We start from the raw sequence: 27396 nt of genomic DNA on the forward strand, positions 1-27396 counted from the left end.
CCCCCGCCGGCGCTCCGGAGGCAGGGGGAGCCCGCGCTCATGCCTCGCCCGCGGTCCACCGAGGGAGCGGCCCCCGCAGACGCCGCTGGGCCCTTCTCGGCGACCCCTCAGCGCCGCCACCAGGCGCTGGGCCCGTAGCTGCCGGGCCGGGCGCAGCCAGGGAGCCCCACCGTGTTGTGACTGAAGCCCGGCCAGCCTGACGCGGGCGGGGCGGGGCCGCCCTTAAGTGCGTGTCGGGCGGGGCCCGGAGCCACCGCGGCCGCTGAGTGACAGCCAGGAGGCGCCCACCCATAGCGCGGGGGCGGGGTCCGGGACGGGGCCCCACGGGGAGGGGGCGCAACCCAGCGCGGCGCACACCGCTCTTTCCCACGCTCCCCTCTGCCTCCACAGGATGCCGTCTGTTCGTGGAAAATTTTGCTGCAGGTGTCAGCGGCGCTGGTAATTCCCCAGCTCAGGTGATCCCGTAATTCTCCCTCTCCGCTCATCACTGACAGTAACCTCTTCTCTTTGCTTGCAGCCTGCAACATTTCTTCCTGGTTTTCACTCGCTATTTAAACAGGCTGCTGTTCCCGAGCCTGCCTATCACAGTTTCTAACGACCTTCCCTTTCCCACCCTGCCGCCTTAAGCAAGGAATCAGACACGTGCGGTGGAGTAAGTGAAGCCTGCAATTCCTAGCTATGGAAAGGTCCAAAGAAGTCTGCCTGGTGTAACAGGGTGCAGGTAGCTGCCCATAATCACTTTGGCTCCAATTCTGTTTTTCCCCCCTCCCAACTATTCAGTACAAATGCTATCAGCCACGCAAAAGAACATGGTCCAAACAATTTTTAGAGTATATATTTGCCTTTTCTTCTGTCATAGCCAGTAATATACAGGTAACGCTTGCTAAGTAGATGCCAATATGCTACTTAAACACTGGCAATTACTGCTAAGACTAATAGAGTAGCAGATGTAGCTTTTACTTTTAGTATTAATTGGTATTCATGGGTATTTCATTCATTCTTTTTTCTTTTTTTGAGACGGAGTCTCTGTTGCCCAGGCTGGAGTGCAGTGGGGCGATTTCTGTTCACTACAATCTCCACCTCCCGTGTTCAAGTCATTCTCCTGGCTCAGCCTCCCGAGTAGCTGGGACTACAGGCGTCCACCACCACACCCAGCTAATTTTTGTATTTTCAGTAGAGACAGGGTTTCACTATGTTGGCCAGGATGGTCTCGATCTCCTGACCTCGTGATCTGCCCGCATCGGCCTCCCAAAGTGCTGGAATTACAAGCATAAGCCACAGCGCCCAGCCTCACTTCATTCTTTCTTAAACCTTCTAAGTCAGAAATGAAGAGTGCCTCATGCTAGATGTGACTTTGCCATGCCAAGGTGATGATCAAAAGAAGTTACCAGCTTCCTTTACTCCTCCTTTTTAAAGAAAATATGAGCAGGCGCGGTGGCTTACACCTGTAATCCCAGCACTTTAGGAGGCTGAGGCGGGCAGATCATGAGGTTAGGAGTTCAAGACTACCTGGCTAACATAGTGAAACTTGAACCCGGGAGGTGGAGGTTGCAGTGAGCTGACATCGTGCCATTGCACTCCAGCTTGGGCAACAGAGTGAGACTTCGTCTCAAAAAAAAAATAAATAAATAAAGCAGCATAATTAATTTTGAAGAAGCCCTTTTGCCTCTAAAATAGTTGTTAATTTTCAGCCAACTGGAGCCCCTCAAAGTGTACCCTACAAACCCAAATTATTCAAATAAAGCATAGCGGCTTGTTATCACCAACAACAAAATCTATGTTTTTTGATCATTTACATGCCGAGGACTGTATTCTGAAGGCTTTATGATAAATTTAAATTAATTTTTCAATTTTAGCGCTAGCTCACCATAATAGTAACTAACAGCACTTACTGTGTGCCAGATACTATTCTAAGGACCAAACATACTTCATTTAATCTTCACAACAACCCCAACGGCTATCTCCATCTACACAGTGGGGAACTGAAGCACAGGAGTAAGATAACTTGCTCAACATCGTAAAGCTAATAAATAACAGAACTAGGATTTAGTTGTTACTCCATGTGGTCTAGCTTCAGAGCTTGTGCATTGAATCACTATGCCATGATGCTTCCTAAGAATTCTGTGATTTAGTCATCTCATATTATGGAAGAGAAAAAAAAAAGTTAAATTCTTGATCCTGATCTGTATTCCATGCTTAAAAGTGGATAGTTTGGGGCCTGGCATGGTGGCTCATGCCTGTAATCCCAGCACTTTGGGAGGCCGAGGTGGCTGGATTACCTGAGGTCAGGAGTTTGAGACCAGCCTGATCAACATGGCAAAACCCCGTCTGTACTAAAAATACAAAAATTAGCCATGTGGGATGGCGTGCGCCTGTAATCCCAGCTACTCAGGAGGCTGAGGCAGGAGAATCGCTTGAACCTGAGAGGCACAAGTTGCAGTAAGCCCAGATGGCGCCAGCACTTCAGCCTGGAGAAGAGAGCAAGACACTGTCTCAAAAAAAAAAAAAAAAAAAAAAAAAGTGGATAGTTTTGTAGCTTTGTGAGAATCACAGCAACTTAGCCTCCTGACAAATGCTAAGTTTTTATAACTTGAACCAACTGGTCTGAAACTTATTGACAGCCCAGGCCTGTAACTCTTAAGACCGTGATCTTTCCAATACACACATATATATTGTACCCAGGAGTAATGCAGATATGAATAAATGTAAGCCTGGGGTCAGAAAACTTCCTCACAGCACATTTGTATTTATTTTTTGGAGAAATGTATTGCGGCTAAATCAGCATTGACACTTTGACATTTGTTTAACAAATGGTAGTCCAGCCTCCACCCTGTGTGGTTTGAAGAACATTGAGAAGTGAGGTAAGATAAGTGTGACAATGGTTAATTTTAGGTGTCAATTTGACTGAATTGGGATTACCTGAAAAACTAACAAAGGATTATTTCTGGGTGTGTCTATGAGGGTGTTTCCCAAGAAGACTGCCCCTGGGTTAGTGGATTGAGTGGGGAAGATCCACCCCTGATGTGGGCCACCATCCAATCAGCTGTGGCCCAGAAAGAACAAAAAGGTGGTTTCCTCTGTGCCCTGGAGCTGCTCTTCTCCCATCTTTAGACAGCAGAACTCCAGGCTTTCTGGCGTTGAGACTCCAGGTTACACTAGCAGCCTCCTGGGTTCTCAGGCCTACCGCCTCAGAGTTATGCCATCCAATTCCCTGGTTCTGAGGCCTTCAGAGCTGAACTGAGCCACACTAGCAGCTTTCCAGGCTCTCCAGCTGGCGAAGGGTATATCATCAGAGTTCTCAGCCTCATAATCACGTAAGCCAATTCTACCAATAAATTCCTTCTAATGTATCTATCTATATCCTTTTGGTTCTGTCTCTCTGGAGAACATTAATACGTCTTTTTTTTTTTTTTTGGAGACAGAGTTTCACTCTTGTCGTCCAGGCTGGAGTGCAATGGTGTGATCTTGGCTCACCGCAACCTCCGCCTCCCAGGTTCAAGAGATTCTCCTATCTCAACCTCCCGAGTAGCTGGGATTACAGACACGCACCACCATGGCTGGCTAATTTTTTGTATTTTTAGTAGAGATGGGGTTTCTGCATGTTGGTCAAGCTGGTCTCAATCCCCCGACCTCAGGTGATCCGTCCACCTCGGCCTACCAAAGTGTTGGGATTACAGGAGAGAGCCACCACGCCCGGCATACATCTTCCATTCTGTCTGTCCTGCAGCACATCTTAATGTTGTAACGTGGACCGGAGGCACACAGGTCATGGGCTGAATAATATTCCATTTTATGTATCTACTACATTCTCCTTCATCTGTCTGTTGATGAACAAACACTTGAGTTTTTTTGCCACCTTTTGGCTATACTGTTATGAACATGGGTGTATAAGTATCTGTTGGAGACGCTGCTTTCACTTATTTTTAGTATATGTCCAAAAGGAAATTCTGGGTCATATAATTCTATGTTCAAGTTTTTTAGAACATGCCATACCATTTTCCACAGTGGCTGCGTATTCTACATTCCCACAAGCAATGCATAAGGGTTTCAATCTTTCCACATTCTAACCAATCCTTATTTTCTGTTTTTTTTTTTTGACTAAAGCCATCCTGGTGGGTGTGACCTGGTATCTCATTGTGTTTTTGACTTGCATGTCCCTAATTAATGGTGTTGAGTATCTTTTCATGTGCTTATTGGCCATTGGTATATTTTCTTTGGAGAAATAGCTACTCAAGTCCTTTGTAAGATAAACTTTTGACCACAGTTTGTTTGTTTATTTATTTATTTATTTAGAGAGGGGCTCGCTGTGTTGCCCAGGCTGGAGTGCAATGGTGTGATCTCAGCTCACTGCAACCTCTGCCTCCCTGGTTCAAGTGATTCTTGTGTGTCAGTCTCCCGAGTAGCTGGGATTACAGATGTGCACCACCACACCTGGCTAATTTTTGTATTTTTAGTAGAGACAGGGTTTCACCATGTTGGCCAGGCTGGTCTGGAACTCCTGACCTCAGGTGATCTGCCCACCTCGGCCTCTCAAAGTGCAGGAGATTATAAGTGTGAGCCACTGTGCCGGCCGATCACAGTTTAACAACTATCCCTGGAAAGTGGTGCCAACATAGTTTTATTAAGCACTTTAAAAGAAAGTGAAATGCTTTTTTTTTTTTTTTTTTTTTAAGACACGGTCTCACTCTGTTGCCTAGGCTGGAGTGCAGTGGCACAATCTTGGCTCCCTGCAGCATCCACCTCCTGAGTTCAAGCGATTCTCCTGTCTCAGCCTCCTGAGTAGCTGGGACTACAGGCTCACGCCACCACGCCCAGCTAATTTTTGTATTTTTAGTAGAGACGGGGTTTCACCATATTATTCAGGCTGGTCTTGAACCCCTCTCGGGTGGCCCATTCGCTTCAGCCTCCCAAAGTGCTGGGATTACAGGCGTGAGCCACCGCGCCCAACCAATGCTTTCTTTTAGGCAACAAAAAGAGAATTGATTATACTTTTGGTAATTAAGACCAACAAGTACAAAATGCACTGTGAAGGACGAAAATAGACAATCCTTACTGGAACTCCCGGGGACAGGGTAAGACCCATATTTCCTACCCTTCTTTGCGCTTAGGTATGAGCAATATTTATTGAGTACCTACTGGATTGGGTACCATTGCTGCTGTAACAAATTACTACACATTTAGTAGTTAAAACAACACAAGTGTATCGTCTTACAGTGCTGAAGGTCTTAAGTCTAAAATCAAAATTTGCGGGCTTGGGTTCCTTCCGAAGGTTTCAGGAGAGAATCCGTTTCCTCCTTTTGCAGCTCCTACCTGCACTCCTTGGCTCATTACCTCTTTCTGACATCACTCCAACCTCTAGCTTCTGTGCTCACAGCTCCCACTACTGACTTTGAACTTCTTGTCTCCCTCTTATAAGGACCTTTGTGATTCCATTGGTCCACTGGATAATCCAAGTTAATCTTCCCATTTTGATCCTTAATCACATAAGCTAAATCCTGTCTGCTACATAAGGTGACATATTCACGTGTTGTGGGGATTAGGAGGTACACATTTTTGGGGTGCCATCATCCCACCATACCTGAGAGTTCAACGAGAAGTTATTGCATTCAATATATTCTGCAGAGATCATTTTTACCTTAGATTGTTTTAACTACCCACCTCGTTTACCCCTCGGCAAAGGTCTTTGCATTCTGCTACCAGCCTCTGGTCCATAGAACTAACTAGTGGTATGAACTAAACTTTGCTGATAGAAAATATCACAAACACACAGCCGCCGTCCTTTTTTATTCTTGTTTTGGTAGAGAATTACAAGATAATCAAGGCAGCTTTCCCTATTAACTCACGATAACAACGGGGCCTACCCGCGTCGCCCTAGGCAGCCGGGAGCAGCAGTAACGCCTCTAGGGCGCCCTGGCAACCACGCGGGCTGGACCGCCTTCTTCCGCGGCTCTTCTCGTGTGCGCGCCCCCGACCCGGCCTCCAGCTCCGCCCGCGTGGAGCCCCGGCCTGGCCGCCTGCCCGCCGCGCTCTGTGACGCCCGCCGCGCAGGGCCGCGCGAGGCCCGGCGTGCGCCCGCGCCGCCCTCCTTTCCCTTTCCGCTCTCTCCCCTCCGGAAGCGCGGGGCGCGCGGCGCCGGAGCCGTCAGGGTCGGCGGGAGTGCGCCAGCGCCGCGCGTGGGGCTGTGGCGGCCGCGGCTCTCAGGTGAGGGGCGCGCCAGCGGCTCCAGCCTCCCTGCTCGCGCGGTGCCCGACACGCTGCTTTCCGTTCGAATCCGTTTCCCCGCTCCGGAGCCCAGGCGGCGGCGAGTACTCGGGGTGGGTTTAACGAAGCCTGCGCGGGCGGTGGGAGGCCGCGCCCCCACGACAGAGGCGCCCGTGGCGGCGGGTCCCGGCGCCGCCCCACCCCGTTCCCCGGTGAGAACGGTGGGTCCCGCCCTCTCACGCGTTCCGGGGGGCGTTGAGGGTCAGGATCAACCCTAAATCGAGATTGGGCCGCGACCACATGCAGGGCCTTGACGACTGCCTCCTACCTCTAGGGACTCGAACCTATCCCACGAGGCCCGAGGGGCTATTTGCCTTCCGGGGACGGTAGGGGGTGTGGACAAGAGCCTAGAGTTCCTGGAAACAGGTGTTTAATTTGGGCCGGGACTTTCATGTACCCAATTGGGTATCTTGTTGGAGGCCTGTTGTACTATTTAACTACAGAAATGTCACAGTAACAAGATGACAGTTTAAAAAGTGTCCGGTGCTTTTCTGTGTATCTTCCTGATATTGGGTGAAAGCACTAGTCGGGTTACTGCTGACTGTAGGACCTGGCAAGTGGGGCGTGTCCAGTGACTCTCAGGCAGCTTTGGTGAAAACTTACCTCTGTCTCTATTTTTGTTTTTTGAGACAAGGTCTCGCTCTGTGGCCCAGGGTGGAGTGCACCATCATGTCTCACTGCAGCCTCCCAAGTCCTGGGCTCAAGCCATCCTCCTGTTTCGGCCTCCCAAAGTGCCGTGATTACAGGCGTGGGCCACGCCCCTCCTGGCAAAACTCTGTCTTGATTGAGCACCAGAGGGTTGTTATGGACTGATGAACTATCCTTTAATTTTACCCTTTCCTAGTTTGTTGTAAAGACCATCTTAACTACTTTATTAAGTCATTTTTCTTCTTTATTCTCTATGGTAAATTGAATCACTTCGTAGTAAATGTTATCCAAAGAATTGCTTAGTGGATGGGATTGTTGGGTAAATTTTCCTGTAAATTAAGTCACATGAGTGTTTAAATCTTTGCAATAACTCTGTTGGATATTATTAACCGAAATTTAAACCTGGAAAGTCTCACAGGCAGCGGACTACGCACCACTGCGCGTGAACTGTGACCGCTTAGGGAGGCAGCTGGCTTCCAGCTCTTGGGGACTGTATGACCTTACCATGGATGCAGATAAAGGCATAGTTCTGGTGTGTGTATCTGGAGGGGTGGGGAAAGAGGACAGGAAACTAGGCTGAAACACGGTGATTTCTTTTTTTTTTTTTTTTTTGAGATAGGATCTCACTCTGTTGCCTAGGCTGGAGTACAGTGGCCCCGATCTCGGCTCACTGCAGCCTCAGCTCCCAGGTTCCAGCGATTCTTCCACCTCAGCCTCTGGAGTAGCTGGGACAACAGGCGAGAGCTATAACGCCCGGCTAATTTTTGTATTTTTTGTAGAGGTGGGGTTTGGCCGTGTTGGCCAGGCTGGTCTCAAACTCCTGGGCTCAGGTGGTCTGCCTGCCTGGGCGTCCCAAAGTTACAGGTATGAGCCTATAACATAAGCCACCACACCCAGCCACACACATACAAGGCGATTTTTCTGCCCTTGTGGGTAGCAAAGAGCACGGCTCGATCTTAAATCTCCTAACTCTAGACTCCTTTGCAGGATAAACATTCTTTGAATGACTAAATCCGTCAGGTTCTCCTTTGGGTACTGGGGATACAAAGATGAGGAAGTGACGAGGAGCTCCCCAGTCTGGCAAGGAGACAAGTGTAGGGGACGGGGAGGGAAAAACAAAACCTTTTCCTGCAGCTGGGGCTCCGGAAGTTAAACTTACAAGACAGGGGAAAAGGCGTACGTATTTTATTTTATGTTAATTTTTACAATGACACAGGGCTTTCCTAGAAAAGAAGTGGCTAGGCCAGAAAGTTTGTATACAGTGTTTAAAAGATGATAAACTGTGGAGATACGACATGAAGAGATCTTAAAACCGGGTGGAGGGTTAGATTTCTAGGGGTTTAAACCATGGGAATAAATAAAGGCATACCTTGGAGATATTTTAGTTGGTTGTAGACCACCACAATAAATTAAATCTCGCAATAAAGCAAGTCACATGAATTTTTTGGTTTCCCAGTGCATATAAAAGTTATGTTTACACTATACTGTGGTCTGTTAAAGGTATAATGGTATTATGCTTAAGAAATGTACATACCTTATCTAAAAAATAATTTATGGCTAAAAAATGCTGTCAATCATCTGAGCCTTCAGGGAGTTGTAATTTTTTTTGCTGGTGGGGGGTCTTGCCTCACTGTTGATGGCGGCTGACTGACCAAGGTGCTGAGTGCTAAAGGTTGGGATGGCTGTAGCAATTTCTCAAAATAAGACAATAATTAACTTTGCTTCATTGACTTCTTTTCACAAAAGATGTCTGTAGTTTGTAATGCTGCTTGACAGCATTTTATCCATAGTAGAACTTTTCTTTTTTTTTTGAGATGGAGTCTTGCTCTGTCACCTGGCCTGGAGTGCAGAGGTGGGATCTGGGCTCACTGCAACCTCCGCTTCCCGGGTTCAAGCAGTCCTCCTGCCTCAGCCTCCCAAGTAGCTGGAATTACAGACATGGACCATCACGCCTGGCTAATTTTTATGTATTTGTAGTAGAGATGAAGTTTCCCCATGTTGGTGAGACTGGTCTCGAACTCTGGACCTCAAGTGATCCACCCACCTCGGCCTCCCAAAGTGTTGGGATTACAGGCGTGAGCCACAGCACCCAGCCTCACAGTAGAACTTTAAAACGAGGTCAGTCTTCTCAAACCCTGCCGCTGCTTTATTAGCTAAGTATACGGAGTATTCTAAATCATTTGTTGTCATTTCAACAATGTTCACAGCTTCTTCGCCAGGAGTAAATTCCATCTCAAGAAACTTTCTTTGCTCATCCATAAGAAGCAAGTCCTCATCTGTTCAAGTTTTATTATGAGATTGCAGCAATTCAGTTACATCTTGAGGCACTGCTTATTTTTTCTTGTTTTGAGACAGGGTCTTGTTCTGTCACCCAGGCTGCAGTGCATTGGCATGATCACAGGTCATTACAGCCTCAACCTCCCCAGCCCAAGTGATCCTCTTGCTTCAGCCTCTACAGGCACGTGCCACCACATCCAGCTTTTTTTTTTTTTTTTGAGACAGAATGTCACTCTGTCACCCAGGCTGGAGTGCAGTGACACGAGCTCGGTTCACTGCTGCAACCTCTACCTCCCAGGTTCAAGTGATTCCCATGCCTCAGCCTCCCAAAAGTAGTTGGGATTACAGGCATGTGCCACACCACCTAGCTAATTTTTAGTAGAGATGGAGTTTCACCATGTTGACCAGGCTGGTCTCCAACTACTGTCGTCAAGTCATTTGCCTGCTACAGCTTCCCGAAGTGCTGGGATTATAGGTTATAGGTGTGAGCCACCGTGCCCAGCTAATTTTGTAGTTTAGTTTTTTCTTTTAAGAAACGGGATCTCACTGTGTTGTCCAGGCTGATATAAAACTTCTGGGCTCAACTGGTCCTCCTGCCTTGGCCCTCCAAAATACCAGGCTCCACTTCTAATTCTAGTTCCCTTGCCATTTCTACCACAGCTGCAGTTCCTTCCTCCACTTAAGTCTTGAATCCCTTAAAGTTATCCAGAAGGGTTAGAATCAGCTTCTTCCAAACTCTTGTTGATGTTGATATTTTGACCTCCTATGAATCATAAGTGTTCTTAATGGGGGAAAGTTTTCAATTTATTTTGCTCAGATCCGTCAGAGGAATTATTACCTATAACAAATACAGCCTTACAAAATACATTTCTTGAAAAGTAAGACTTGAAAGTTGACTTACTTCTTGATCCATGGGCTGCAGAATGGATGTTGTTAGCAGGCGTGAAAACAACGTTGATCTTGCACATCTTCATGAGAGCTCTTGGGTGACCAGGTACATTGTCAATGAGCAGTAGTATTTTGAATTTTTTTGTCTGAGCAGTCGATCTCAACAGTGGGCTTAAAACATTCAGTGAATTATGGCTGTAAATAGGTGTGCTGTCATTTGGGCTTTTTGGCTTTTTGTTTCATATATAGACGACAAGCACAGTAGATTTAGCATAATTCTTAGGACCCTTAAGATTTTTTCTTTTTTTTTGACAGAGTCTTGCTGCCTTGCCCAGGCTAAAATGCACTGTCACAATCTTGGCTCACTGCAACCTCTGCCTCCCTGTTTCAAGTGATTCTTGTGCCTCAGCCTCCCAAGTAGCTGAGACTATGAATATAAAATTAGCCTGGCTAATTTTGTTATTTTAGTAGAGACGGGGTTTCACCATATTGGCCAGGCTGGTCTCAAACTCCTGACCTCAGGTGATCTGCCTGCCTTGGCCTCTGAAAGTGCTTGGATTATAGGTGTGAGGCACCGTACCCAGATTTTTTTTTTTTTTTTTTTGAAATGGAATCTTGCTCTGTCACTCAGGCTGTAGTGCAGTGGCCCGATCTCAGCTCACTGCAACCTGCCTCCTGGGTTCAACCTATTCTCCAGCCTCAGCTTCCCAAGTAGCTGGGATTACAGGTACATGCCACTACACCTGGCTAATTTTTGTATTTTTTGTAGAGACGGGGTTTTGCCATGTTGCTCAGGCTGGTCTCCATCTCCTGGCCTCAAGTGATCCACCCATCTCAGCCTCCCAAAGTGCTGGAATGACGAGTGGGAGCCACTGTACCCAGCCTAAGGGCCCTAATATTTATGAAATGGTAAATGAGCACGGGCTTCATTTTAAAGTCACCAGCTCCGTTAGCCCTTAACAAGAGTCAGCCTGTTCTTTGAAGTGTTGAGACCAGGCATTGACTTCTTCCTCTAGCTATGAAAATCCTAGATGGTTAGCATCCTTTTCCAATAGAAGACTGTTTCATCTACAGTGGAAATCTGATGTTTATTGTAGCCACATTCAGCAATTCTCTTAGCTAGATCTTCTGCAGCTTCTCCATCAGAACTTGCTGTTTTACCTTGTACTGTTTTTTTTTTTTGAGACAGAGTTTTCGCTCTTGTTGCCCAGGCTAGAGTGCAATGATGCGATCTCGGCTCACTGCAACCTCCGCCTCCTGCCTTCAAGCGATTCTCCTGCCTCAGCCTCCCGAGTAGCTGGGATTACAGGCATGCGCCACCACACCTGGCTAATTTTGTATTTTTAGTAGAGATAGGGTTTCACCATTTTGGTCAGGCTGGTCTCGAACTCCTGACCTCAGGTGAGATCACCGTCTCGGCCTCCCAAAATGCTGGGATTACAAGCGTGAGCCACCATGCCTAGCTTACCTTGTACTTTTATGTTATAGAGAAGGCTTCTTTTCCTTCCTTCTTTCCTTTTTTTTTTTTTGAGACAGAGTATGTGTCACCCAGGCTGGAGTGCAGTGATGCAGTCTTGGCTCACTGCAGCTTCTGCCTTCCCAGATCAAAGGATTCTCATGCCTCAGTCTCCCAAGTAGCTGGGACTTCAGGCTCCCACCACCACGCCTGGCTAGTTTTTGTATTTTTAGTAGAGATGGGGTTTCACCATGTTGGCCAGGCTGGTCTTGAAATCCTGACCTCAAGGGATCTGCCCACTTCAGCCTCCCAAAATGTTGAGTTTATAGGCATGAGCCACTGCACCCGGCTGAGCAGCCTTCTTTTCTTAAACCTCAAGAGACAGCCTCTGCGAGCCTGAGATTTCTACATCGTCTTTACCTCTCTCGGCCTTCATAGACTTAAGCGAGTGAGGGCCTTGCTTTGGACTAGGCTTTGGCTTAGGGGAACGTGGTGGCTGACTTGGTGTGTCCAGACCATTCGGACTTTCTCCATGTCAGCAGTAAGGCTCTTTCGCTTTCTTACTCCTGTGTTCGCTGGAGTAGCAGTCTTATATTTCCTTCAAGAATTTTTTCTTTGCTTTCACAACTTGGCTAACTGGTGCAAGAGGCCTAGCTTTTGACCCATCTCCTGGACTTTTAACATACCTTCCTCACTAAGCTTAATCATTTCTAGCTTTTGATTTAAAATTTTCTAAGGGATAGGAGTTGGAAAAATTTGGATGTTAAGTGGACTTTTAGGAAAATTTCAACTTTTCGCCGTGGCTCACGCCTGTAATCCCAGCCCTTTGGGAGGCCATGCGGGCGGATCCCGAGGTCAGGAGATCAAGATCAAGACCATCCTGGCTAACACGGTGAAACCCCGTGTCTACTAAAAATACAAAAATTAGCTGGGTGTGGTGGCACGTGCCTGTAATCCCAGCTACTCGGGAGGCTGAGGCAGGAGAATCACTTGAACCAGGGAGTCAGAGGTTGCAGTAAGCCGAGATTGTGCACCACTGCGCTCCAGCCTGGGCGACAGAGTAAGACTCTGTCTCAAAAAAAAAAAAAAAAAATTAAAAAACAACTTTCCTGTTAATATATTTGCCAGTAAAATCCAGCAGAGCCATTCAGTGTAATAGTCACGTGGCTGTTAATAAGTTTATATAAATATGTGTAATATTAATTCTGGGCCAAGAATTAATAGAAACTTATTACTTGTGAGTTAGTAAAAGTGCTCTTTTTTTTTTTTTTTTTTTTTTTTTTTTTTTTTTTGAGACGGAGTCTTGCTCTGTCGCCCGGGCTGGAGTGCAGTGGCCGGATCTCAGCTCACTGCAAGCTCCGCCTCCCGGGTTTAGGCCATTCTCCTGCCTCAGCCTCCGGAGTAGCAGGGACTACAGGCGCCCGCCACCTCGCCCGGCTAGTTTTTTGTATTTTAGTAGAGACGGGGTTTCACCGTGTTAGCCAGGATGGTCTCGCCCTCCTGACCTCGTGATCCGCCCGCCTCGGCCTCCCAAAGTGCTGGGATTACAGGCTTGAGCCACCGCGCCCGGCCTAAAAGTGCTCTTTTGTTATGTTTAAGATCTCTTCATTTCTTCAGACAGTGTAATTATCTCTTATAGCTAAATAATTTTCTGATTTCAGTTTCTTCGAATTTCAAGAAAATGTTTATTTTTTATATTTGTAATTTAAACTACATGTCTTTTTTTTTTTTTTTCAATTAAGAGGGAGTCTCACTCAATTGCCCAGGCTGGAGTGCAGTGGCAAAATAGCAGCTCACTGCAACCTCTGCCTCCCGGATTCAAGCGATTCTCCTGCTTCAGCTTCCTGAGTAGCTGGGATTACAGGCACCTGCCACCACACCCGGCTAATCTTTGTATTTTTGTAGAGATGGGGTTTCACCACGTTGGCCAGGCTAGTTTTGAACTCCTGACCTCAAGTTATCCACTCCCCTCAACTTCCCAAAATGCTGGGATTACAGGCACGACCCACTGTTCTTGGCCTTAAACTACATTTCTTCAACTCTGGCTCCTGATTTATTCTAGTGAGGCCTTAATCTATTAGCAGAGTTTCCCTAGACACTGTCATATTACCTATGCCACTTGACACTGTCTAGTACCACCCAAAGTTTAAACTTTCATTCCATCTTATATGTATCGTAGTACATTACCTTTTGATGAAAGCTTTTTATCTCCATAGATCAGTGGCATTTCAAACCCTTGCCTGGGACTCTCGGGAATGTGCAGCTGGTTTTACATCAAGGCCTAGTGCACACCATGCATTTAAGTAATAGAAACAACAGTTTCATGAAACTTACTCTTATAATATATAATGCACTCTTTTTTTTTTTTTTTTCTTTTGAGATGGACTCTCCCTCTGTCCCCCAGGCTGGAAGCACAATCTCAGCTCACTGCAACCTCCGCCTGCTGGGTTCAAGTGATTCTCCTGCCTTAGCCTCCCGAGTAGCTGGGATTATAGGCATGTGCGACCACACCCAGCTAATTTTTTATATTTTTAGTAGAGACAGGGTTTCATCCTGTTGGCCAGGCTGATCTTGAACTCCTACGTCAAATGATCTGCCCGCCTCGGCCTCCCAAAGTGCTGGGATTGCAGGCATGAGCCACTGTGCCCGGCCTGTAATGCACTCTTGATTATTACACTCTGTTCTACTTCTTTGTCAGTTTAATGATGGACACGAGCTACTGAATTGATTTTACACTGGATTGTGACCCATAGTTTATAAGATATTACTCTAGGCTATGCCGTTAAACCATTTACTTTTGAAATTTGAAGAAACTTAATTTAAAAATTTTAATTGCAAAAATATTCTTAACCACACAACAAAGTAAGAAAGGAAAAAACCATAAAACCTCAGTTCTTTTTAGAGTCCAGAATGCTCACCATTACACTGTGGGGTATCCACAATTCTTTTTATTCCACTCCTTGACTTTTGTTTTCAAAGGTGAATTATCTTACAAAAAAAGGTGACATTTTTGGGAGTTTAATGACAGTGTTATAAGACCAATTCACCATTCAGTGGCTATTTTACTTTTTTTTTTTACATTCAAGTGGGCAAAATTAGATTATGATTAGCCTCAGTCTTTATGTTTGTGATGACCCATGATCGCAGGCCTCTATCCAAGTTTTTATATTTCTCCTTCTCCTGACCACACTACTCCTCTCCCCTCCCCTCATGGGTTATACTCATGTTTAATGTATGTCTTTCGAATCCGTGTTCTATAACTTGGCTTGTATGTTTCTGCTCATGAAGAATATAGCATTGTTTTGTATATGTTTTAAGTTTTATGTAATTGTATCATTGCTTGCTTGCTTATTTATTTATTTTGAGACAGGGTCTTGCCCTGTAGCCCAGACTGGAGTGCAGTGGTTAATCATGACTCATTGCATTATCAACCTCCTGGGCACAAGTGATCCTCCCACCTCAGCCTGCTCAGTAGCTGGGACTACAGGCACACCACTATGCCCAGCAAATTTTTATTTTTTAATTTTTTGTAGCGATGAGGGCTCATTATGTCGTCTGGAACTCCTGGGCTCTGGGCTCAAGCAATCCTCCCACCTTGGCCTCCCTAAGTGCTGAGATTACAGGCATGAGCCATGGTGCCAGCCTCATTGGCTTTTTAAATTCTGCATTTTTATTCAATGTTATTTTTGTAGATCTCAGTGTATCCTTTTTGGCAGATATGTGCTTATGCAACGTTTTATTTATTCATTTTCCTCTTAATGGACAGTGAAGTTGTTTCTCTTGCATTGCTGTTGCAAACAGTAGCAGATGCTGTGGTGTGGCGAACATCCTGTGTACATGCCCAGGATCACACAACTGGGAAGCAGCAGAATCGTATTTTGAGTCTGGGTGCGTCTGACTCCATTCATTCGTTTCAACCTCTGAGCAGACTCCCACACATCACTTACGTGCCTCATTTATGACACAAACACTATTATGGTAACAGTAATGGCACTACAATGGGATTGTGTGTCATTTTTCTTTTAATAGGTCAGTTCTTAATTTATGGCCTCCTCCCCTCTAGTTTTGCTTTAACTGTAAATTATATTATTCAGTATAGAAAAGTTTTGTATTCTGTACTTTTCATGTTCATACATCGTCTAAAGCACGGGTCTACAAGCTGGGCACAGTGGTGTGCGCCTGTAGTCCCGGCTACTCTGGAGGCTGAGGTGGGAGGATCACGTGAGCCCAGAGTTGGAGACTGCAGTGAGCTAGAATCCTGTCGCTGCACTCCAGCCTGGGCAATGGAGTGAGGACCTGTTTCTTTAAAAAATATAAATAAAATCAACCAGGGATCTACAAACTTTTCTTTTTTTTTGAGATGGAGTCTTGCTCTTGTCACCCAGGCTGGAGTGCAATGGCATGATCTCAGCTCCCTGCAACCTCTGCCTCCCATGTTCAAGTGATCCTCCTGCCTCAGCCTCCCTAGTAGCTGGGATTACAGGCATGCACCACCACGCCTGGCTAATTTTTGTATTTTTAGTAAAGAAGGAGTTTCGCCATGTGGGCCAGGCTGGTCTTGAACTCCTGACCTCAGGTGATCCACCCGCCTCGGCCTCCCCAAGTGTTGGGATTACAGGCGTGAGCCACCACGCCCGGCCTACAAACTTTTCAGTAAGAGATCAGATGGTAAGTATTTTAGTCTCTGTGGGCCATAGGGTCTCAGTCACAGCTACTCAGTTCTGCAGTCGTAGTGTGAAAGCTGGGAGAGACAATACCTGTGTCCGCGAGTGGGGCTGTGTTCCAGTAAAATTTTATTCACAAAATCAGACGGCAGACAAGATCTGGCTTATGGACAGGTACTTTGCTGACTCCTGATCTAAGTGATTATGTTAACAGTAATATTTATCTATAGAAGCTTTTCAATGTTACAAGTAATGCTGGAACTCCCTTTATTTGTCTATTTATTTATTTATGAGATGGAGTCTCTCTCTGTCGCCCAGGCTGGAGTGCAGTGGTGTGATCTCAGCTCACTGCAGCCTCTGTCTCCCGGGTTTCAGCAGTTCTCCTGCCTCAGCCTCCTGGGTAGCTAGGATTACAGGCACGTGCCACCACGCCCAGTTAATTTTTGTATTTTTAGTAGAGACGGGATTTCACCATGTTGGCCAGGCTGGTCTTGAACTCCTGAACTCAGGTGATCCGCCCACCTTGGCTTTTCAAAGTGCTGGGATTACAGGCATGAGCCACCACTCCCAACTTCTAGTCTCCCTTTGTTGCCCAGGCTGGTCTTGAACTCTGGGCTCAAGTGATCCTCCCACCTCAGCTTCCCAAAGTGCTGGGATTACAGACGTGAACCACTGTGGCTGGCCTAATAAAGTTTTGTTTTGTTTTGGTTTTGGTTTTTTGAGAGAGAGTCTCTCTCTGTCACCCAGGCTGGAGTGCAGTGGTACAATCTCAGCTCACTGCAAACTCTGCCTCCCGGGTTCAAGCGATTCACCTGCCTCAGCCTTCTGAGTAGCTGGGATTACAGGCGCCCGCCACCACGCCTGGCTAATGTTTTGTAGTTTTAGTAGAGATGGGGTTTCACCATGTTGGCCAGGCTGGTCTCGAACCCCTGACCTCAGGCGATCTGCCCGCCTTGGCCTCCCGAAGTGCTGGGATTAACGGCTGTGAACCACCGTGCGGGGCATCTTTTTTCTTCTTAGTATAGTATCTTTAGGATAAACTTCCAGAAGTGACGTTACTGATTCAGAAGTTTTTAGTTTTTTTAATGACTCTAAAAGTGCCAGATTCCTTTTTGAAAGAGACAAGTTTCAGTTTGTATAAATTACTTGAGATGGCCGGGCGCAATGGCTCACACCTGTAATCCCACCATTTTGGAGGACTGAGGCGGGCAGATCATCTGAGGTCAGGAGTTTGAGACCAGCCTAGCTAACATGATGAAACCCCATCTCTACTTAAAATACAGAATTAGCCGGATGTGGTAGCTCATGCCTGTAATCCCAGCTACTCAGGAGGCTGAGGCAGCAGAATTGCTTGAGGCAGAGTTCGCAGTGAGCCGAGATCATGCCAGTGCACCCCAGCCTGGGTGACAGAGTGAGACTCTCAAAAAACCAAAAACAAACAAAAAAACTTTATTAGGAGGCCAAACACAGTGGCTCACGACTGTAATCCCAGCACTTTGGGAGGCCGAGATGGGGGACTCACTTGAGCCCAGAGTTCCAGACCAGCCTGGGCAACATAGGGAGACTGTCTCCAGAAAATAAAGAAGAAGCTGGGCATGATGGCTCACGCCTGTAATCCCAGCACTTGGGGAGGCTGAGGTGGGCAGATCACCTGAGTTCAGAGTTTGAGACTAGCCTGGCTAATATGGCAAAACCCCTTCTCTACTAAAAATACAAAAATTAGCTGGGCGTGGTGGTGCATGCCTGTAATCCCAGCTACCTGGGAGGCTGAGCCGGGAGAATCACTGAAACCCGGGTGGTGGAGGCTGCAGTGAGCCGAGATCCCACTACTGCACTCCAGCCTGGGTGACAGAGAGAGACTCTGTCTCAAAAAAAAAAAAAAAAAAGGGAGAAAGAAAATAAGACAAACCCGGGTGTGGTGGCGCATGCCATACATACTTCCAGCTACTAGGGAGACTGAGGTGGGAGGATCACTTGAGCCCAGGAGTTGGAGACTGCAGTGAGCTAGAATCCTGTCACTGCACTCCAGCCTGGGTGACAAAGCAAGACCCTGTCTCAAAAGATAAAACATAAAAATAAACTTTATCAAGTATCTGTCTTTTAAGGATTTGGGATAGAGACTTCCCTCTGTCAGTTTGGATTTTAAAATGAGAAGGCATTAATCGATGCTATGGAAAATAGTAAAATTTGTATTTTAATGTTTATTAGGTATACATTTATAATCTTAAATTTTAAGATTTTCTTGTGCATTAGAATTTTAAAACTCACTTGTATTTTGCTTAATCTTCACTTGGCTGATAAAATATATTAAATTTTCCTAAACGTTGTATACCATTTGCTAACTTGATTAACATCACAAATTTTTATTGTTTAGATTTTTTTTTTTAAGTACCTCAAACCACTGGCTAGGCACACTTACAAACCTAACAAAGGAACTCTTCCTAAACACTTAGATATTGTTTATAAAACAAACTAAGTCTAAACTTGCTGATTTAATCAATTAGATTCCCTTCTGTGCTTAAATGTAGATGACAGTTAATTTTTTTTTTTTTTTTTGAGACGGAGTCTCACTCTTGTCGCTGGGGCTGGAGTGCAGTGGCTGGATCTCAGCTCACTGCAAGCTCCGCCTCCCGGGTTCACGCCATTCTTCTGCCTCAGCCTCCCGAGTAGCTGGGACTACAGGCGCCCGCCACCTCGCCCGGCTAGTTTTTTTTTTTGTATTTTTTAGTAGAGACGGGGTTTCACAGTGTTAGCCAGGATGGTCTCGATCTCCTGACCTCGTGATCCGCCCGTCTCGGCCTCCCAAAGTGCTGGGATTACAGGCTGGAGCCACCACGCCCGGCCGACAGTTAAATTTTTATGAATCTAATACATCAGAATGTTTTCAACTCTTCGAAACACTAAAGACAAGCAGAATTAACCCATGATAAAATGTTTTACCACACATACCTTAACCTGTCATGTTAATTTATCACAATAGTATTAATAATACAAGTTTGACTCATTTTTAAATTATATCTATACTTTAAAAAAGATTTTTTTAAGGTTGCACAGTCACTTAAGCAATTAAAGGCTGCAGAATGTTGTGGCTGGTTTAGGATACAGATTACATAATCGTTTATTCCCTGATTTGATGTAAAATAGAATTAATTATATTTTTAAGACAGAGTCTTAAAGACAGTGCGAGCACTGTTGCCCAGGCTGGAGTGGTACAATGGTGTGATCTTGGCTCACTGCAACCTCCACCTCCTGGATTCACGCCATTCTCCTGCCTCAGTCTCCCAAGTAGCTGGGATTACAAGTGCACACTACCATACCTGGCTAATTTTTTGTATTTTTAGTAGAGATGGGGTTTCACTATGTTGGCCAGAGTGGTCTTGAACTTCTGACCTCGTGATCTACCTGCCTTTGCCTCCCAGAGTGCTGGGGATTACAGGCATGAGCCACCGCGCCCGGCCCTTTGCTGTTTTATTATTGGAAATTATTTTATTGTTACTTTTGAATATCAGTGTGTACTCATGGCTTCTCATGGAAATTAGTTTTTCATTTTTATGTATACTTGCCTTTTTTCTTCTTCAGTGCTGAATTGTCCAGCGTGGACAGTGGAAGCCCCTTTAAACTGATCCTCTGTTTCATTCCCGCCACCCCAGGCATACTTATGAATATTGTGCTTTCTGGCAACAATAAGCTGATCCAGGCTCTTTGCCTCCAGAAACGCAGTCCCCTGCCTGCCAAGGAGTCCTGGGATTTTTGTAGTGGAGAGTAGTATTAGAAGGTCAATTCTGATCTTAAGGTTATCAGTAATAGATAATGTGACACAGCTGCTTTGACCACTGTAATAACAGTTAAAAAAAACATTTTTTAAAGACTATGGCCTTATAATGATGTTTCTAATTTAACTGTATGGAATATTAAAATATTTTAAATCAATGTTTTTATCGTAGTAATATATATAAATTTACAGGTCAACTAGTAATTTAAGGTCTATAACAAAACAGTGGTCTCTAAGGAAAAAAACACACAAAAATCAAGTGGTCCCTGCCCCATAATAAAGGGAACTACTCTGAACATTTTAATCCAGTTTTTGTAATACTTAACTCCATGTGTCTGAATAATATGCCTTGATTTTTCCATTTTAGACAGCCATTGGCTGTCTGCTGTGAAACATCTCTTATATCAGACCCCCTTTAACACAGTGAGACATATATACTCTTCCCCTTTCATTTTCTACATGTGGTTTTGGCCCAGTTTGTGATTACACATTCAGAAGTTTGACATACCTGTGCAGCCTGTATGTGTGACTTAGAACTTTTGTTCCTCTTCAAGAAGGGATGGGGAACCTTGACAAGAATCATCTCCTTGTCTCTGCTGCTTCCTCCCTAACTGCGGTAAAGGAGCAGAAAGGGGACAGAGACAGCAAGTCCTGAAATATGTTAGGCAGTCCTCACTGCACGGCTTCCACTAGAATCGTGTTTGGACTGGTTTAGCTGGTCCTATGAGATTTTTCTTCTTTTCCTTTCTTTTATTTTTTTGACTTTTATTCTCAAGGGAGGTGACCTATGAGATTTTTTTTAACTCTATCCTTTCTTATTCTAAACTCTAATTGTATTTAATTTGTATATTTTTTTTTGGGTTTTTGTTTTTGTTTGTTGTTGTTGAGACAGAGTCTCGCTCTGTCACCAGGCTGGAGTGCAGTGGTGTGATCTCTGCTCACTGCAACTTCCACCTCCTGGCTCCAAGCAATTCTGCCTCAGCCTCCTGAGTAGCTGGGACTACAGGCACGCACCATCACGCCCAGCTAATTTTTGTATTTTTAGTAGAAATGGAGTTTCACCACATTGGCCAGGATGGTCTCGATCTCTTGGCCTGGTGATCTGCCCGCCTTGGCCTCCCAAAGTGTTGGGATTACAGGCGTGAGCCACCGCGCCCAGCCTTTTTCTTTGTTTCGTTGTACTTAATTTATAGAAGGCAGATTATCCTTAAGGTTCGCTTAGGTATCCATGTTTGTGACATCCTTGCCTTGATGATCTGTTATTTTATTGTGAACTTAATTATGGGACTTTTTTATTTTTCAAATAATTGGTAGAACTTGTTACTCATACAACCCCATCATCACTTCACTGAGTTACTTTTTGTTGTTGTTTTATAATGTTTCTTTTATATATTAACCACACTTGGCAGTTTGGGAAAATAATTATTGTATACAAATGGAAAGTATTTGGAAATCACTCTTTAGTCTGATGTTTCCTTTTTTTTTTTTTTTTTTTTTTTGCAGATATATTTTTGCCATCATGGATCAGTTTGGAGATATATTAGAAGGTGAAGTCGACCATTCTTTCTTTGACAGTGACTTTGAAGAAGGAAAGAAATGTGAAACTAACTCAGTTTTTGACAAGCAAAATGATGACCCGAAGGAAAGAATAGATAAAGATACAAAAAATGTGAACTCGAACACTGGAATGCAAACAACAGAAAATTATCTTACTGAGAAGGGAAATGAAAGAAACCTGAAACTTCCCCCAGAACACCCTGTTGAGAACGATGTTACACAAGCTGTAAGTTCTTTCTCATTGCCAGCCTCTTCAAGATCAAAAAAATTGTGTGATGTTACAACAGGACTTAAAATACACGTGTCCATTCCAAATAGAATTCCCAAAATTGTAAAAGAAGGTGAAAATGATTACTACACAGATGGAGAGGAAAGCAGTGATGATGGGAAGAAATACCATGCCAAGTCCAAGTCTGCCAAACCATCTACCAACGTTAAAAAAAGCATAAGGAAAAAGTATTGCAAAGTTAGCTCCTCTTCCTCCTCCTCTTTATCTTCCTCATCTTCGAGTTCAAGCACAGATTGTTTAGATGCAGGGTCTGAAAGCCATCTATCTGATTCGTCTCCATCATCCAAGAAACATGTATCTGGTGTAACCCTCCTGTCACCAAAACAGAAGTATAAATCAGAAATAAAATCGACAGAAACACAGCCTTCAAGTACTACACCAAAATGTGGCCACTACCCCGAGGAGTCTGAAGATACTGTGACCGACGTAAGTCCCTTATCAACTCCAGACATTAGCCCTCTCCAGTCTTTTGAACTGGGCATAGCAAATGATCAAAAAGTGAAAGTTGAAAAGCAAGAAAATGTGAGCCAAGAAATATATGAAGATGTTGAGGATTTGAAAAATAATTCAAAATATTTGAAATCAGCCAAAAAAGGGAAAGAAAAACATGAGCCTGATCTCTCCTCAAAGTCGTCTTCAGTGTTAGACTCCAGTTTAGACCACAGACATAAACAAAAAGTCTTACATGACACAATGGATCTGAATCATCTTTTGAAAGGTAATTTTCTTTTCCTCTTAAAGTATGTGTATTTATATATGGAGTGTAACTATTAAATGCTATGAATTTGTGTTAATCTAGTAGATATTTTTTATTGTTGGGAATAATTGATATTATTAGTAACTTTACCAAATACTGTATTTTACCATAAAAATATCTCGAATATCATTTGTATTATTTGGTATAGTGATTTCTATTTGTATAATACATATTTTATTTTAGTGCCTTACAAACTCAGAATGCCTAAAGAAAACAGATGGATAAGATAAATGAGAGAAGGGGAGCCAGATGTTTTTCCGCTTTCGATAGAGACACGGGCATATTTCACTTTCTTCTGTAAAAAAGGCAGCAGTGCTCAGGTTAACACCTGATGTGGGGTCCTCATATCAGGGACAGTGGCAAGAATGCTGGCAAATGAGAGAACTCAGAGTAAACTAAAGAGGACTCTTCAGACTTTTAAGTTAGAGGCTAAAGAGCATTACTTACAAATAATTACCAAATTGATGAAAAACATTAAGCTGCTTTAAGATATAAGGTATTTTGAATTAGAATAGTCTTTTGCTTTGTTTCTGTATCAAGTTATTATTATTTATATTTAGTTTGAAAATAACAATTTTCCAGTTCAAATAAAAGCAATTTCAAAGTTTATCTTTGGACTAGTTAACAGAACTAATAATGCTGGGTAGGTTTTAGGTCAGTTGATAAAGTTTTTAAATTGTAAATAGAATTCCTTTGTTTGAAATGTTAAAGTCTTTAGCTAGATAAATTACATATGGTAGCAATGTAAGGGCATAAATACCTTGTTAGTAGAACAGGTCAAATTGACAAAGTGTATTTAGGAGCAGTTCACACTTGATGTTCCCTCTTTTGTAGGTTTTGTTTTTTGTTTTTTGTTTTTGAGACAAGGTCTTTCTCTGTCGTCCAGGCTGGAGTGAAGTCACATGACCACAGCTCACTGCAGCCTTGACCTCCTGGGCTTAAGTAATCCTCCTGCCTCAGCTTCCTGAGTACCTAGGACCACAGTCATGCCCCACCACACCTGGCTAATATTTTTTATTTTTGTAGAGATGAGGTTTCACTGTGTTGCACAGGCTGCCTCGAACTCCTGGCCTCAAGCAAACCTCCTACCTCAGCCTCCCAAAGGGCTGGGATTACGGGTGCATGCCACTGCATCTGGCACTTTTGTAGGCATTTTTTCCCCCCTTTCTCTGATTGTACCTATTGATTGTTTAGAGTCTCTGAAAAATCACACTCTTAGTGTTGGCCATCACCATCTAGTGGCTAAGCCTCCATCCCATAAATCTTTCCTAATAAATGCTTATTCAGCCTCTTAGAACTTTCAGCATTGAAGAGTTTTCTATTCATGCCCTCAATTCCTCTCGTAAGAACTAAAGTGATTTTTTACAAAGTAAATTAAAAAAAATAAATAAATCAGTCCTACTAGTTTCCACTCTTCAGTGACTTACTCTTATATTAAAATAATACCTGGCCAGGAGCGGTGGCTCACACCTGTAATCCCAGCACCTTTGGAGGTGGAGGTGGGCAGATCACTTGAGGTCAGGAGTTTGAGAGCAGCATGGCCAACATGGCAAAACTCCGTCTCTACAAATAATACAAAAAATTAGCCGAGGGTGGTGGCACACGCCTGTATTCTCAGGTACTCGGGAGACTGAGGCATGAGAATTGCTTGAGCCTGGGAGGCGGAGGTTGCAGTGAGCTAAGATTGCACCACTGTACTCCAGCCTGGATGACAGAGCGAGACTCCCATCAAAAAAAAAGAAAAAAAACAAGTGTATATACATGTGTATATATGTATGAAGCCAGGCATGGCAGCACATGCCTATAATCCCAGCTACTTTGAAGGCTGAGGCCAGAGCCAGAGGGTCCCTTGAGTCCCACCTAGGCAACATAGTGAAACCCGTATATTATTATTAAAATAATAATAATATCGGCTGGGCATGGTGCTCATGCCTGTAATCCCAGCATTTTGGGAGGCTGAGGCAGGCAGATCACGAGGTGAAGAAATCGAAACCATCCTGGCCAACCTGGTGAAACCCCGTCTCTACTAAAAATACAAAAATTAGCCGGGTGTGGTGGCGGGCACCTATAGTCCCAGCTACTCGGGGCTGAGGCAGGAGAATAGTTTGAACCTGGGAGGCGGAGATTGCAGTGAGCAGAGATCGTGGCACTGCACTGCACTGAGATCGTGTTGCACTCCAGCCTGGCAACAGAGCAAGACTCCGTCTCAAAAAAATGATAATAATATCTGAATTCCTTATTATTGCCTAACAGACTCTCATCCCAGGCAGTGCATTAATACCACCTAGAGAACTCGTAAAACAAATACTGATGCCCAGGCTCTGCCCACAGGGATTCTGATGCATTTGGTCTAGTATGCTATTAAGATTGATGGGAACCATGGCTCTACGTTGTATGGGTATCGCTGGCCTTTTGGACCTGATGTCATATTACTGTGCTCCAGTCACACTTGTTGCTGCTGCTACTGTTGTAAGGACACTCCAGGTTTTTTCCCAGTGGTAGGGCACTTGCATTGCCACGGCCCTTCTTCTTTGCACAGGGCTCTGCTTCTACCTGTTTCTCAAGTCTCTCGGTTTATACATCACTGCCTCACAGAGCCGTTTTCTAGGCATCTATCTTTGGGAGCTTTTACACACCTCTCTGTGTCGCAGAAGCCTGTTTCCCTCCATCGGGATAGTTACCAGACCCTGAAATTAGTGTAGTTTGTTTGCTCGTGTGTCCCATTGGAGTGAATGAAGGCAGGATCTTATTTCTTGTAGGAATTCCCAAATATAGGCACATAATAGTATTTGTAGACGGAAGGGACTGTCAGGAAGCCGCTTCTGCTGCACAGCTCTGCTGGTTAGAAAATGTATTTCATATGTTTCGGGGAAATTTGATTTTGTAACAGTTGCCCGTTCCTGTTAAATTTGCCATCTGAAATACATAGAAAAAGTCTGTGCATCCTTCTGCATTATAATCTTTAAGAAGTTTGATTAATATTCTCCCCTGGGTAAAATCTCTAATTTTTAATCAAGCCATCTGGAGTAACAATTTTCACTTTTTTCTTCTAATTCTTATGGCCGCTTCCCAGTCTGTGTGTCCATTAATTAAGCTAGAGCATACGATTCGCTAGGTGGATGATTCATTGGGTTGATAGACAGCAGGCTGCAGCTGTCTTCTGCTCTTCTGGATTTCTGGCACCAACCTCAAGTGTGCTAACACAACTTTTAAACATTTTGATCGTAGGACCCTTTTACATTCATAAAAGTTATTTAGGATTCTGAAGAGCTTTTGTTTATATAGGCTATAGCTTATATCCATAAATATTTACCATATTAGAAATTAAACATTTTAAAAATACTTATTTAATAGTAGTAATAAACTCATTATATAGTTACCATATAATATAAGTAACATATGTCATGAAAAAGCTGTATATCCAAAAAATCAGTGATTTTTGCTAACCACTAGTGTCTGGTTTAATAGAACATAGCTGGATTCTCAAATCAGCTTCTGCTTATAATCTATTATAATCTATATATCGTTGCCTGAAGGATATACAGAAAATCTGGCATATACAAAATGTGGTTCAAAAATGAAGGAGTATTTTAATAACCTTTTCCGTTAATTGTGGATTTTTTTTTATACCACAAGTCATATTTTATGCTGCTTTTCTTTTTTTTTTTTTTTGAGACAGAGTCTCACTCTGTCACCCAGGCTGCAGTGCAGTGGTGCGAGCTCGGCTCACTGCAACCTCTGCCTCCCAGGTTGAAGCGATTCTCCCGCCTCAGCCTCCCGAGTAGCTGGGATTACAGCTGCCCTCCACCACGCCCGGCTAATTTTTGTATTTTTAGTAGAGATGGGGTTTCACCATGTTGGTCAGGCTGGTCTGGAACTCCTGACCTCAGGTGATCTGCCTGCCTCGGCCTCTCAGAGTGCTGGGATTACATGTGTAAGCCACCTCGCCCAGCCCACAAGTAGTGGTTTCTTAGATGTTAGTTGCAATGTGAAATCTGAAATTAATCTCAATTAACTTTTAATTGTGAACTTCAGAGTCTGTTACATTAAAACATATTGATATTTCTCTTTTTTAAAATTATTATTATACTTTAAGTTCTAGGGTACATGTGCATAATGTGCAGGTTACATATGTATACTTGTGCCATATTGGTGTGCTGCACCCATCAACTCATCAGCACCCATCAACTCGTCATTTACATCAGGTATAACTCCCAATGCAATCCCTCCTCCCTCCCCACAATAGGCCCCGGTGTGTGATGTTCCCCTTCCCGAGTCCAAGTGATCTCATCGTTCAGTTCCCACCTATGAGTGAGAACATGCAGTGTTTGGTTTTCTGTTCTTGCGATAGTTTGCTGAGAATGATGGTTTCCAGCTGCATCCATGTCCCTACAAAGGACACGAACTCATCCTTTTTTATGGCTGCATAGTATTCCATGTGTATATGTGCCACATTTTCTTAATCCAGTCTGTCACTGATGGACATTTGGGTTGATTCCAAGTCTTTGCTATTGTGAATAGTGCTGCAGTGAACATACGTCTGCATGTGTCTTTATAGCAGCATGATTTATAATCCTTTGGGTATATACCCAGTAATGGGATGGCTGGGTCATATGGTATATCTAGTTCTAGATCCTTGAGGAATCGCCATACTGTTTTCCATAATGATTGCACTAGTTTACAATCCCACCAACAGTGTCAAAGTGTTCCTATTTCTCCACATCCACTCCAGCACCTATTGTTTCCTGACTTTTTAATGATTGCCATTCTAACTGGTGTGAGATGGTATCTCATTGTGGTTTTGATTTGCATTTCTCTGATGTGACA

General features: G+C 44.2%; 2 protein-coding genes and 1 long non-coding RNA gene across 10 annotated transcripts in view; 1 reads left to right on the forward strand and 2 right to left on the reverse strand.

Moving 5' to 3' along the window:
- The window catches only part of LOC108515619 (sorting nexin-25-like), a 107121-nt gene extending 101232 nt beyond the window's left edge, over positions 1 to 5889 (reverse strand). For both annotated transcript variants that reach the window (XM_017852657.1, XM_017852659.1), the window contains exon 1: positions 5659 to 5889. In XM_017852657.1, coding sequence (XP_017708146.1) covers positions 5659 to 5712 — 54 coding nt within the window. In that variant the 5' untranslated portion in view covers positions 5713 to 5889. The remainder of the gene's footprint in view (positions 1 to 5658) is intronic.
- A 192-nt stretch (positions 5890 to 6081) lies between these two features.
- The window catches only part of CFAP97 (cilia and flagella associated protein 97), a 48273-nt gene continuing 26958 nt past the window's right edge, over positions 6082 to 27396 (forward strand). For 2 of the 6 annotated variants that reach the window (XM_017852651.1, XM_017852656.1), the window contains exons 1-2: positions 6106 to 6201; positions 21470 to 22530. In XM_017852651.1, the coding sequence (XP_017708140.1) occupies positions 21486 to 22530 (1045 nt within the window). In that variant the 5' untranslated portion in view covers positions 6106 to 6201; positions 21470 to 21485. The other 4 variants (XM_017852653.1, XM_017852652.1, XM_017852654.1 and 1 more) reach the window with 4 other exon arrangements.
- Positions 22048 to 27396, reverse strand: part of LOC108515618 (uncharacterized) — a 15460-nt gene continuing 10111 nt past the window's right edge. The window contains exon 3 of one of the 2 annotated variants that reach the window (XR_001881580.1): positions 22048 to 22124. This is a non-coding gene — a long non-coding RNA (uncharacterized LOC108515618). Of the gene's footprint in view, positions 22125 to 24090; positions 24133 to 27396 lie in introns of those variants that run through there. The other variant, XR_001881579.1, reaches the window with a different exon arrangement.

Source organism: Rhinopithecus bieti, unplaced genomic scaffold (genome assembly GCF_001698545.2).
Source record: "Rhinopithecus bieti isolate Rb0 unplaced genomic scaffold, ASM169854v2 scaffold_35307, whole genome shotgun sequence".
NCBI classification, from domain to species: Eukaryota; Metazoa; Chordata; class Mammalia; order Primates; family Cercopithecidae; genus Rhinopithecus; species Rhinopithecus bieti.